Source organism: Arvicanthis niloticus, chromosome 5 (genome assembly GCF_011762505.2).
Source record: "Arvicanthis niloticus isolate mArvNil1 chromosome 5, mArvNil1.pat.X, whole genome shotgun sequence".
NCBI classification, from domain to species: domain Eukaryota; kingdom Metazoa; phylum Chordata; class Mammalia; order Rodentia; family Muridae; genus Arvicanthis; species Arvicanthis niloticus.
Window position 1 is genome coordinate 45,630,010 of NC_047662.1, and position 12,941 is coordinate 45,642,950.

General features: G+C 44.7%; 1 protein-coding gene and 1 long non-coding RNA gene across 7 annotated transcripts in view; one reads left to right on the top strand and one right to left on the bottom strand.

Annotated features, from left to right (window-relative positions):
* Window positions 1-12,941, bottom strand: part of Dab1 (DAB adaptor protein 1) — a 1,102,742-nt gene that overhangs the window by 32,348 nt on the left and 1,057,453 nt on the right. For 3 of the 4 annotated variants that reach the window (XM_076934561.1, XM_076934560.1, XM_076934559.1), the window contains exons 10-11: window positions 8,125-8,187; window positions 5,787-5,895 (exon numbers count right to left, since the gene is read on the bottom strand). In XM_076934561.1, coding sequence (XP_076790676.1) covers window positions 5,787-5,895; window positions 8,125-8,187 — 172 coding nt within the window. Of the gene's footprint in view, window positions 1-5,786; window positions 5,896-8,124; window positions 8,188-12,274; window positions 12,323-12,413; window positions 12,465-12,941 lie in introns of all 4 variants that reach the window. The other variant, XM_076934558.1, reaches the window with a different exon arrangement.
* Window positions 3,194-10,848, top strand: LOC143442396 (uncharacterized). 3 transcript variants are annotated; one of them, XR_013110557.1, is made up of 6 exons: window positions 3,194-3,313; window positions 3,566-3,683; window positions 4,698-4,852; window positions 5,581-5,676; window positions 7,482-7,600; window positions 10,163-10,848. It is a non-coding gene; the product is annotated as an uncharacterized LOC143442396 (long non-coding RNA). The 3 variants fall into 3 exon arrangements; XR_013110558.1 differs by lacking the exon at window positions 5,581-5,676; XR_013110556.1 differs by lacking the exons at window positions 5,581-5,676; window positions 7,482-7,600; window positions 10,163-10,848 and having other exon boundaries at window positions 4,698-5,527.

A 12,941-nucleotide genomic window follows, 5' to 3' on the forward strand; every position in this document is an offset into this window, starting at 1 on the left:
ATTTTCACAGAATCCTCGAATGTTAGTTGCCATTATACCTATTGAGGAAAACTTGTGATAAGAGAGGAGAGGTAATTTGCTTAGGGTCACACAGCTTGCATAAGGTAGGATCAGGATCAAAACTGAGCTGAGTCCATCTCTAGTCAGAATTCTCTTCCTTGTGTTACGTGCAGTCATCTAGATGGCTAATACCTATTTCGTGTCTTTTACAGCCACTGGGTCTGGGCTACTGTGTCAGCATACTGTGGGTCCACTGGAAATTCTTACATGCTTTCAGTGGTCCTCATGGTTCTCAGCGGGGCATAGTGGTCACTTACATGGACACCTAAGCCTAAGAGACATGTGGCAGTTCAGCCATGGTAGAGGGTAGATAAGCTAGCCTTACCCAAAGAAGCACTTCAATGGCTGCCAGAATAAAATTTAGGTGCAAAACAGTGAGATCAGAACAAAATGGGAGAAGATTTAGGCTATCCTAGCAACACGCAAAAGGATGATTGACAGGTGCAGTGGCAATGATAATATCTTGGTTCATGTCTGTGGCTCTTCCGAGCCCACGGTGATCACATATAGGAGTACCTGGTTCTAACCTCACTTCAACTGCCCTTCAACCAACTGAAGCTGGGTCAAGTCAACATTCAAAGTCTGGTCATTTCAACATCCCCTTGCCAAGCTTGCCACGCTGTCCCAGGAGGAAGCTTTAGACAAGGCACAAAGACTTCTTGCTGGTGAATCCAGCCAGTGTTAAAGGCTTTGAAACAAGAAAACAGATAACATCTTTGTAGAACTCTAAGTCTAGTTGTACTGGGGAACACCGTTCAAACTTGTGATTTATTCACACTGATAGCTCACTTACTAATGCAGTGCCGTGACCTCCAACACACTAAGTGACAATTGAGCCACTTGCTTCTCTTGTTCTCTCATCTACTTTGACAGAACTAAATAATTCTCAGAGGGAATGCTGTCGCCCCCTAGGGGTGAAGAGAAATCAGTGGGATGTTTTAGTTGTTATGGTAACTTCAGGGAAGTTTGGTTTTTAAAGGGCTACCAGCATTGACAACAGATATCTGTAACTTATGAGACCAATGCACAGGACAATGACCTATCCTGCCTCCTGATGTAAGCCTAGACAGACCAAATGGCTCAGAATTTAGTTTCTCTGCACACAAAGTCAACACCTGTGGTTTCTCATGAACATGACACTCGGGTAAACTCAAGTCATTTGACTTGGAACATGCGAGAGTCTTTTGGAAAAGGGTGATCCCAGACAGAAACACTCCTCATCGTGGCTGGTGTCAGCCTGTATTTTTAGCTGCAGTTTTTACTGGTGACTCTGTTATCAGGTACAATCTTCTCATTACTCATTATGTCCTGCAATATGGTCGTGCCCAAGTATTTCTTTATTGAAATACATGCTTTATTATAAATCAGTTCTCGTTTCAACCCCATATTATCAGTGTGGCATTATACTGATGACAACGGTGTAGGAAAAGAGTGAGATCCCACAACACTGCAGATATTTGTTATATTAAAAAGGAAAAGGATCTAGGCTTCAACTGTGGGCCTTTTAATGTCCCTGGTGACTCTAGTGTCCATTTTAATGAGTGGGCAGAAACCTTCAGTTTTGACCCAGTCATGCCCCACCCTCCTTCCCACCACTCTTCCAAAATAGAAATATACCCACTCTTTGATGATGGGCTTATATAGTAGAGATACTACAGGTACCAACCTACTGCACAGCCTAGCTTAGCAGCCCAGTAGACTGTGGAAGTGACCTTTCCCTCTGACTGCATGGCTGACTGGGAGCCACAGCTCCCTGTGGCTGCCCAGCACCTAGCAAGAGAGCATTGTACCACATGTTGTCACCCTGGGGAAAGATCAACATTCACAGTGTGGTTTCTACAGAATGCATATTGCCATCACAAAATCACAAAGAAAAATAATTTTAAGGGAGAGGCATCCCGAGCCAGCCACAGAGTTAGGAGTCGGAGTCCGTGTATCACTTTAACATCTTGAGCATAAAGCTCAGCTAAGTGGCTTTGGCTCATGTGTGGCGACTGGTGTACAGATCCAGAGGACGGACATTTTCATGTGTTTCCAAGAGTGCAATGGAACCTAAGAGCCACAGGTAGATTCATCTCTGATGATTGTCCTGTTGGTGGCAGCAACCCCCTCATATTGCCTTTTCCCCCCAAAGAGAGCTAACAGATGGGCTACGTACAATTTTTGGGAGAGAGCTATTAGCATGTCTCTCTGGCTTTATGCCATCTGCTCCAGACCAAAGTATAATATTCAGAAGAGAAAAAGGCAACACTGGGTAATTGGTACCATGTTGGGGGGTTTACGGATCTTGTTCAATTTTCCTGGTTGGGGGAGGAAGGGTTGTTAAGCCTGAGCTCTCCCCAAGCCTGGGAGCTACTGCTTTTTAGCCACAGGCCAGATACATGCCTGAAGGGATACCTCAGCAATAAGACTAAAGCAGCATTGGTCTCAGGGAGCAGCTTATTGCAGACACTGCAGCTACCTAACAATTTGTTAGCTGGAGACTCGTGTGCAGCAGTGGAGGGATAAGGTGCCAAGAAACATCTGTTTATGTCATAAAAGTTCAAGCATTGCAAACCTCTTTGCTGCTTGCAAAAAGGGAACACCCACATTCCCACTTTGCAGTTAAAGGTGTGTGTGCATGTGCCTGTTAAATATTGCAATCTATAACAAGATGCCAGCTCTGGAGACACCCGTACCTGTGACTGAGAAAAGAAAAACAAAACCAGACTAACCTACAAGAAACACTTTGGAAACGAAGGCTCACTGCATTTGTATAGAACTTGTTTGGTACCTCCTAGCTACATTGCCTCCTTTGACTCACTCATTCATCCAAAAATATCCATGCTGGATACTTGGCTCTGATTCAGTCTCTAGAGATGCAGAGAAGAGCAGAACAACACCCCTCCCTTTTTTGGTGGGGGGGAGTAGATGCTTGAAGTAAGCCTCTGGGGTAGCTATTACCACTCTCTGTTTATTCTTATGCATCGAATTCTACTTCTATGAGGGCATAGCTTACACCAGCCAGTTATACAAGCAGCAAAGCACAAACGTCTGCTGAGTTCCTCCAGAGATCACACTTGCCGGCAGTATTACAGAGGTCTTTCATAACACACAAGTCATGAGGATGAGGCTTTCAGCTCTGGGAGGTCTAATCACCACCTCTCATTTTACAGGTGAGCATCTAGGTTCAGCGGAGCTGAGGCTGGGCTGTCTGCAGCTGGTTAGTAGCAAAGCCTTCTTCTCCAGACCACCCAGGCTACCTCTGCCATAGGTAAGCAAGAGACCGAAGAATTAACTAAACTTTACTATATGCATTTTTTTTTAAAATCCCAAGAAGATAAGGGATGGGAGGAAGGAGGTAGCACAGGGCATTTGTCCTCTGACTTTTATAACCAGGGCTATGATAATAAAGTAATAACAAGCTTTCCACATCGAACATCTACAATGCACCAGCACTTTCAGAGGTCCTTAGTTATCTCATTTAGTTCTCATGATATTGACACAATGGTTTTTTGTTTTTCAGTCCTGTTATGAAGATGAAGTTTTGCTTCTGACAGATCATCAGTCCCAACATCTAACTAAAAAGCAAGCCAGACTGGGAGACTCAGAAGTCCTTAGCAGCCAGCTATCCTTCGTGTGATGTGGGTCACTTCTTGACCTTGTCATCCCCATTGCTGACCAGATAATTTATGCAAGTAGATAGAGGCACCACATCAGGTGACATTTTAACACCAGTTGAAGATGTAAAGGCTCAGATTACCACCATCCGAACACTATCTAAAGCATATTTTACATAAAGACAGAAAATTTAAAAATGCCAATGCAAATTAATTTTAGACTTCTGCTTTGGAAACTTTGATCAAATTTTTTCAATAATCCAAAGAGACAACATTGCAAAGATCAATAGCTTGACACACAGCGGGTTAAGTAGTAAGATTCCTCGACCTAGCATGGGAAAAAGTATAGTACCTTTTCTGCATCTGACAGTATTGAGTCTGACAAAGGTCTCCAGGGCATTTGTAATCTAATACAAGTACAGGGTGAGACTCAAAACCACACCTAGTGCCATCTTGTCGTTTATAGAGAGGATAGAAGTAGGAGAGGCCAAACTTCCTCCCCTGGCCTGGAACACTCGTAACCAGGAAGCCCTTCTTCTTCCTTGACCCTTCACCCTCTTGTTGTTGTAGTTGAGACATCCTCCTTAGCACGCCCTCCTTGGCCAGGACTCTGAAGTCCTAGTCTCTGCTCTATGCATCACTTCATGCCTACTACTCTACTGTTCTAATGTATCACATACTCATATATGCTCTGGCTTATGACCCCAGCTGGAGGGGAGCCCTCTGCTAAGTTCAGTGTATACTCCAAGCACTTGGAACAGGAGGTGGCCTATAGTGAATACAGGAGGGAGGGCACCCAGTGAATACTTGTAGAGTGAGCATGTCTGGAGATTAGTAGGTGTATCATTGTTATTGTTGATCTTTATAGACAAAGCAACGGGGACAGCGTGGGTATGTGAAGACAAGGCTCCAGCTCAGGGTGCTCCTAACAGACATTTTTATTCATATTTTAAATAACACATCCTATTTTATTGTTTCCAAGATTTTAATGTTTATTTTATATTCAGAAAACAACTCATCACCACTATACCATTTCAGAGACCACCAAAACAATTCAATGGGGGAGCTTGGAAATGAATACATTTCTAGGATGCCTACAGATTCTGAGCTATGAGTCTACCAACTATATTGCTATATCTAAAAGTTTGTAATCATCCCTAAACTCAAGAGGAGGAGCTGCATTCTAGAACAGGGTATGAATTTTTAATTTATATACAATAAAAGCAAGGTTTATATTTAGTAGCAAGAATTCGTTTCTAACACCATATAATTAAAAGTAATTATTTACATAAAAAAGCCCAAGCAGATTTGTATTCTAAAATATTCAAGCTCTCATTTGCTGTTTATAAGAATAACACTAAGAAAGAACTAGTGAGCCTCCAACTCAGAGCACAGAGGCAGAGGGAAATGTAACACTGTTTCAGGCTCCCAGATAACTAAAAGAACTAACCTCACCTATCAGTAGCCATTTCCAAGTGGAGTCTCCTGGCTACCAGGAGTGGCAGATATAGAAACAAAGTATAACCCCTGAGATGCTACCATTTCTAAATTACCTGCTGAACTGTGATCACAGGCATTTTTACCCTTTAGTAAATACAATCAATGCATTTTAAAGGACACTTGGAAAATAAAGAGATACGTTTTAAATCACTAAATGATACATTCTCTTCTCAGTTAACCATTAGCAGTTTATTCTTGTTCGACAGGGTTCCCCATGTGAGTAGGGAACCTGTCTTTCCTTGAGCCTAGCAAGGCAGTCCCCTCTACCATCAGGATTTAAGAGGCATATCTCCTTTTTCTTTTGCACCATCTTTCCTGCCGGTGGCTGAAGGGATCAGGAGAAAACAGACGCTCGCTGATTTGTATGGCTGTGTGCATGATGCTATGTTTCTCAAACAACCCTGAGTCTAGAATTTTCCAGGTGGAAGGAAGCCATCCCTGGTTCCCTGGCATCAGCACCCACAGCTTTGTGTGTGACCTCCACCTGTCCACTGATATGGCTGCCTAGTGTCTCCTGGTGAGCCACAAGAGGGAAACAGGGCTCCTCAAGTGTTCTAACTATATTTGGTCCTGGTTCAATTAGTTGTCTGAGGTCCACAGGAAGTAGAAGGTGGAAGGTGGACTTACCTGAGGGTACGGCAGCAGTGCCAAAAGACATAGAGCCAAACACATCTGCACTCCCCGGAAGCGTCTGGGATGACGACGGGAGAAAGGCATCACCTGGGGTTGCAGGAGTCTGTCAGACAGAGAGGGGAGAGGGAACAGATACATGAGACCTGCTCAGCAGTCCATATAGATAGGGGAGTGAGGTGGGTGTTGATAAAACCAGAAACAGCCCAAGTCACTTATGTGATCCACTGCCTGATGACAGAAACATTATCTTACCCCTGGGGGGCCTCCTGGGGGGCAGGTAAACGAGCTGCTCTGAGGACTAAGTGAAACCATGAATCTAAACGAATTGTTTTATTCAGTTTTTCATAAGCACCATGCATGGGTGTATAGTCGATGCTCAGCTCATGATGGGCAGTATGAGTGTTCATTTGAGCCCCTACCTATGGGATTTTTCAGGCCAACTTACTCAGTCATATAGGACTTTCGCCACTTGCAAGCAGCCAATTCAATCTGACATATACCCACTTGAACCTTACTGTTTTCTCTGTTAGAACTTGTTGTTTATTAGCTGTTCAGTAAAGAGTTGTCTAAATAAAACAAAGGAAGCTCGAGGAGTGGATAGAGTGCAGGCCTATGTGTCCTGGAGCCTCACCGGCTCTTGCTTGAACCTTCCCTTTGCAAAAGAGGAGGAAATATTTTCAAGAAGACAACCAAGCCATAGCGGCATATCTGGAAACTTCTAGCCCCAACCTGACCTCAGCTGCAGCTCCAGAAAGGTCAGCTGCACGAAGTGCTGGATAAGGGGGAAGTTATCAAACTAAGAACATCCATTCCTGTTAACTGTAGGCTTTTGCCTACAGTGTAAGTCTGCTTGCTGCCATAATATCCTTGTGGGTCCCCGCCTCCTCCGTTGGAACAGACTGGGGCAAGCAATTAATTCTGAAACCATGGCAATTAGACAGGGCCATTTTTAGACCGTCAGCTTCCGGGACGAATGGCATTGTTCTGAGGATTACTAAATACCCATTTGGATTGCACTTGGGTTCAGGGCCAGAAACATAGCCCTGAGCTGCTGCGTTAAGCAGTTTTGCACACCGTCAGAACAGCCCCCGCCCCCCATGGCCTTGCAGAAGTCACATGTCCTCCTTGGGTCTCAGTTTGCTCATCTGTACAATGCAGGGCGTAAAGAAGGAAGAGACCCTCAGGCCCACTCTCGCCTGTTTTCTAGCCCAGCTTTATGTACTGAGGCAGCTGTAGGAGTGAAAGGCTCACGAGACAGGCCTGGCTTCTCTGGGAACAAGACAAGGTTGCAATGGACACCAGGGGTTGGGAACAGGGCAGTTGTGCCTGGATTCCCCAGTGGCAGCTGTGGGCTGCAAGGTCTCAGGCCGTCTGTGGTGGGATCACAGCCCTTTCTCTATGAAGTGCATCCCACCTATGCCTCTCTTTGGGTAACTGTGTGGTGCCCAGAGGAGCAGTCTTTCCCCACCAGCTTCAGTTGGTGCAGCCTGGCGTTCTCTCTCGCTCTCTCTCTCTGGGGAGCAGGCAGGGGAGGGGCTGAAGAGGGCATGCATGTATCACAGTGGCTATTGCAGTGACAGGATTGCTCACCAAAGGGTCTAGTACTAAGGTTCTACTCTGTTTTGTTTTTAATTCAATTTTCTTTCTTTCTTTTCCTTCTCTATTTTTCTTTAATTTGTACTTTCAAAGGAAGGCTCTATGCAATTTCAATCCTCTTGCAAGCAGTGCCCTGGGTGCCCTTACTGAGCTGTGGCTGTGAACCCAGAGCATCCTGAGTGGCTCAGGGAGGCACGGTCATACTTTCCAAGGTACAAAGGCAAGCCAGTTGGGGGTGAACACAGTAAAGTGGGAGGAGAGAAAGGAAATGGGGAAGAGAGAGAAGGATGGAACAGAAAGGCCCTCCTTTCCTTAGCTGCCACTTGTGCTGTGGGGGACCAGGCCCATATTGACCCATGCCTGCTCATGCTTCCTGCCATGTTGAGTTTTGTGTCCACATTCTCAATTTAGCTAGCTATCAGCTCAAACTATGTATCTTTCTAGTCTCCCTTCTTAGAGCCTTAAGAGGAAGTCATAAGCAATGTCCTGTGGTCACTCTAAGCATGGTGTCACTTCTTCCTCAACTCAGGGGCATTGATCCTAGTTCCTTCTTTTTAGTAGAAGAGCTTGAGGTTCAGGAGCATTAGTTGAAATACTCAAATAACACAGCTTAGCTCGCAAGAGCCAGAGTCAAAATTTACCAGCCATGCTTTCTCACCAAAGCCCAGATTGTGTCACTGTGTGGCTGGTGAAAGAAGAGCTAGGCAGCAGGGTTCAGAGGGTGGTGCATACTTACAGGGGGAGAAGTTATATCAGGAGGGGTGGACATGTCTCCAAAAAGTTCTAATTGGGTCACAGCCTGGAAAGACACAAAAGAAATCATGTGAGCATGAGGTGAATGTTGCCGGGCTTGCTTTAAGATGTTGTATCATGAGAATAATCGCCCCTCTGCTCCGTTACCACCACGGAAATGATAAAGCCAGTCACTCCCTACTGCACTTTATGGTTCCAAGGCCATAGACAGAAATGCAGTCCTATGAACTATTTCTCTCAAGAGTAGAACTACCCATCCCAAAGCTACCCACTTGCAAGAATGGCAAGGAACCACTATGAGGTCTTTTCTCAGGAAATGCCACCAACAGCACTAGCCCTGAGAGATAGGATCCCTTAGTTACATTGTTTTGTAAAGAAATAGATTCCCATAGAGGTGACAACAAAGTCACCCAGGTCAGGATTTGTAATTTCTATATAGATGGCATGCAGTCAAATACGTATTCCTCTGAAGTCTGTCTTTGAGATAAAAAATGTGGTTGAATGAAAAGAAAACATTTCATTTAATACCAGGAAGGGCATCAAAACCAGCCCAGTATACACACTATCAATCACTCCAGGAACTGTATGCCTACAGACATAGCTCCATCCATCTTCCCATCCATCATACAGGGGGTGTGAAAAAGCCTGACCAGAAGAGCAGAAGAACCCTTTTAAGATACACTTAGAAATTAATCTGCATACACTTTAGCTTTAGGGACCATAGGGATTCTTTGGCCAGGAACCAAATGTCCTGACTTAATTATGCAAAGCGTATAATCACACACTTTGTGTGAAGCTGTCCACTGAGCAAAACCTACTTCCCACTCATCTTTGCATCTTAAGTGAGGGCTCCCAGTGCAGGCAACAGCAAAAACCAGTTAACAGAGCTCTAGGATTCATACCAAAAAAGAAATGGCTACTGCTTCTGAAGAGTGAGCCAGTTTTGAGTTCAGGAGAAGGTCCCACTGTTGGTATGTATGTTGACTCACTTCCCAAGCTGGGTGATGGAGTTGCTATGTTAGAGATTTATCATCCCTAATCTGAAAGCTCTAAACCTCAAGTATTCCAAGTCTCAAACACTGAGTGTTGATATAATGCCACAAATGGAATATTCTATACCTGATCCCCTATAAGGGTCATGGTAAAAAAGATGCTAGCATACTAAACACACACACACACACACACACACACACACACACACACACAATGAAGCTATCAGTAAAAAGTATAATGAAACAGAAAGGAATTTGGTGTTTAGACTTTGGTTCCATCTCCAAGGTTTGTCCTTCTGAATATGTCCTAACTTCAGAACCCAAACCATGTTTGGTCCCAAGCATGTCTGAAAAGGGAAGCTCATAACAGCATAGCTTGTTTGTCCTCCTACTTGGCTAAGCTTGGCTGAGTGGCACGGAAGACTCTTCCTGGAGAAGAGTGAAGCTCAGCTGTGTGAGTGCCACTCCCAGTCCTTCCCCTTGGACTCTCAGATTGAACAACAGTGCCTGGCACACACAAAGTGTTTTGTTTCTTCTGAAGGATACAACACTCTCCCTGCAAATCTTGAAGAAGCATAAGGTGTTGGGCTCTGTATTTGGTGTGAGAGGCATAGAAAGGAGAATGCCAAGACCCAACTGCAGGCAGTAGATGGTCTGTTGGGAGATGGTAGTCCATAGATGCAGACCCCTTCAAGGTGATAGGACAGAAAGGGTGGCCAAAACCTCTGTTGGGGAACTGGAGCCCAGTCACCTAGGGGCAGAGAATTTGGTCAGAGTTTTCTAAAGGAAACAGCCCGTCTCCAAAATCCAGCAGGAGAGGTATAGTCAGCCTGGTGACAAAGATGTAGAAGACAATATGGAAGTGTAAGAGCCAAGGAGAGCACTAGAGGAGGGCAGAAGCTGTCTGGTGTTACCAGCATGAACCTCTCCTGGGAGAGGACATGGCAAAGGGCCTGGGCAAGGCTGTTAGAGGCATTTGAGTACAGGTCAGTCTTTCCCACTGACTCCAACTCCTTCCCTCTCACACAGTGATGGGCCAGCAGCTGATGTGCACATGACAGCTGGCCAGTAGCACGTGCTCCTGAATCTGGATTCTCCTGGTTTTCCTCTGCAAGCCTTTGGTACGCCAACACCTCACCTGATAGGGTGAAGCCTACCCTTTGGACCCTCTCCTGCTGTATGAAAGACTGACTCTGCCTAATGAATTCAGCTAAGGCTTCTGGGTTTCCTGGAGAGTCTGGATCTCCATGCTTACAAAATGGCTCAGGACTATTTTCAGCGTTGGGAAAATATTAAAATGAAGTTAATAATTAAGTCACACAATTTACATCTCAAATGTGTTGAACTGGTGGCATACTTTTACTAACATCGTAAAGATAATTTATTGGCTAATTTTCTCCTTAAGCACAACTTTTAAAATAACCTTCTTTCTTGAGATATAGCCCTTCCTCTTGCCAAATGATTTTCACTCAAGGATTAAACGAGAAAAACATGGGGAGGCATAAAACATAGGCAGTTATTTCGTTTCATTGGATTTGCTGTTTAAATAGAACCCTGAGTTAATTAAATTTTATAGAAAAAGGGGGTTCTTGGGCCATAAAATTAAAAATAATCTGAATAACCACGTATGATGGAGAATCAGGAATAGTATCTATTTTCACTGCCCTCCCCAACGTGAACCCCAGCCGCTTATTTGTAACCTAATAAACCATGTTCCATCTGAAAATATCTGAAAATACTGTCCTCATCCATCATGTTAAAGGCCTCAAGAGAATAAAGCTTAGAGTTCACATTTGTAAAACACTTTACAGCTTACAATAAGCATTGCCATACATTATCATCATGTTTGACACTGCCTGAGCCCAGGAAAGTCAGTTCCATGGTCACAGTCCGCACTTTACAGATGCTTTAACTGAGGCTGAGGTAAGTGATGGGGACCAGGGGATTGGGTGCGCTGACCTGTAGAGTAACCACACCCTTTCAAAGTCTGTCTGCTGATTCACCGGTCTCTGCTCAGCTTTTCTTAATGGTGGTAGTGAGCTTGAAGACATCCTCCAACTAGAAGCCTTGGTTCTCAAGAGACCTGCTGTGGTACACACCCGTGGGAGGCCATTAGCAGCTTTAGCTGGAGATGTCTGCTCATGCTAGAGGATTGCCTACCAAGACTAGCTTCCATAGGTCTTCTGGGAGAGGAATAGCTCTAGGTGGCAGATGTGTTTTCTTTGGAAGATACTGGGTATTTTGCAGCAGTAGGTGGGGGTGATCCTGAGGCTGCTAATGCCAGTGTTGGAGAAATGAAGGCATTGAAGGGTTTGGGTCCATCCCCTTGATTATCTCCCATCAGGCCTGGCCCTGGTCCAGCCACTTTGATTTAAAATAAGTGACAGTTTTCCAAGTATATGGAACACTGTACAACTGCTTCAAGATTAGTGCCCTATCCCTTCTTTCAACATGACTGTGGTGAGGTGACACAGTTGAGGGATGAGAAGCCATGGCTGACCTCTACAACATATTCTCTCACAGGCTCACTCCCCATGTTTTAGCAACAGGAGATCCTGGAACCCTTCAGGATATGTGTAGGAATTCTTGCCATGCATTGGCTACCATGCTAAGAGCAGGGACACAAACCTGAGGACATCTTGCTCTTGCCCATGTGTTCAGGAGATGGATGCTTTACGGGAGCCAGATTTACACAGTCAGTCCACACAGTGCTAAGGAGAACAGAGTCCATCTTCGGGCCTCTGCATGGGCTTTTTCTAGTCAGTCATACCTTTCCCCACTGCCCTCTCATCTTTCTCTCAGGACACAAGACTGTGTTGTATTTTTCCCACCAGCATATCTGGGATGTGTTAGGAGACCTCTAAAATACTGGTTGAATGAAATTAAGGGGTGCTTATTTTATTTCTAATACCCTGTATCTTACACACACACACACACACACACACACACACACACACACACCCTGTTTGTACATACACACTTCCTACTGAACCTCATGGCACCTTTTGTTTTCCTGTGAACATTGCAATGAGCACCTATGCGAGCAGCAGAGAGCAGAACAATTACCATTTATGCAGGTGGATGAGGACACATGAGGATAAGCAGATGGACTCTAATTTAACAGGACCCTGGCAAACTCACCTTGGCTGCCTCAAGAAGCTCATCAAAGTCCATTGACGGGTTCCCGTTCTGCAACCACAAGGCATGATTGATGAGCACAGAATGAGTGATGGTCCGACAACATGAAACAGTTAAACAGACAAGGCCCTCGCATTCTTACCGGCGTGGCTGCGGCAAAGCGCGCTTCGAAATCCTCCAGCGGCTGGCTATTCTGCAAGTGCAAGGGGATGATGAATGAGGATGGAGTGAATGACACACAGATGACATGGATTTATGGGTTTAATGATGACGGCAGCCATGGTTTACACTCCCATGGTCTCAGTAGGCGGGAGCCGATTCTGATGTATGGTGAAAAGCCTGGGATATGTTTCCAGCATAACCAGATGATAAAGCATAAGACTGATTGGGAGATACAGTGGCAGCACATCTGTAAGTCTAAAGTCCATCTTCCTGAGATTATGCATCCCACTCAGCCAGGCACAGAGGCACGAGCCAGCATGTTTTCAAAGAAGAACCATCTTCTTTGAAAATGAAGATGTGCCATCCTGTAATCTTTGCCAAACTCAACTGTTTTTATTGCTGATTCTTTTGGTTATTTATGATATACAAAATAATGGGGTCCATTATTAAATTTTTATATTTAGGCACACACACTCTCTCATCAACCGGTTGTACCTGTCTTTTGTGC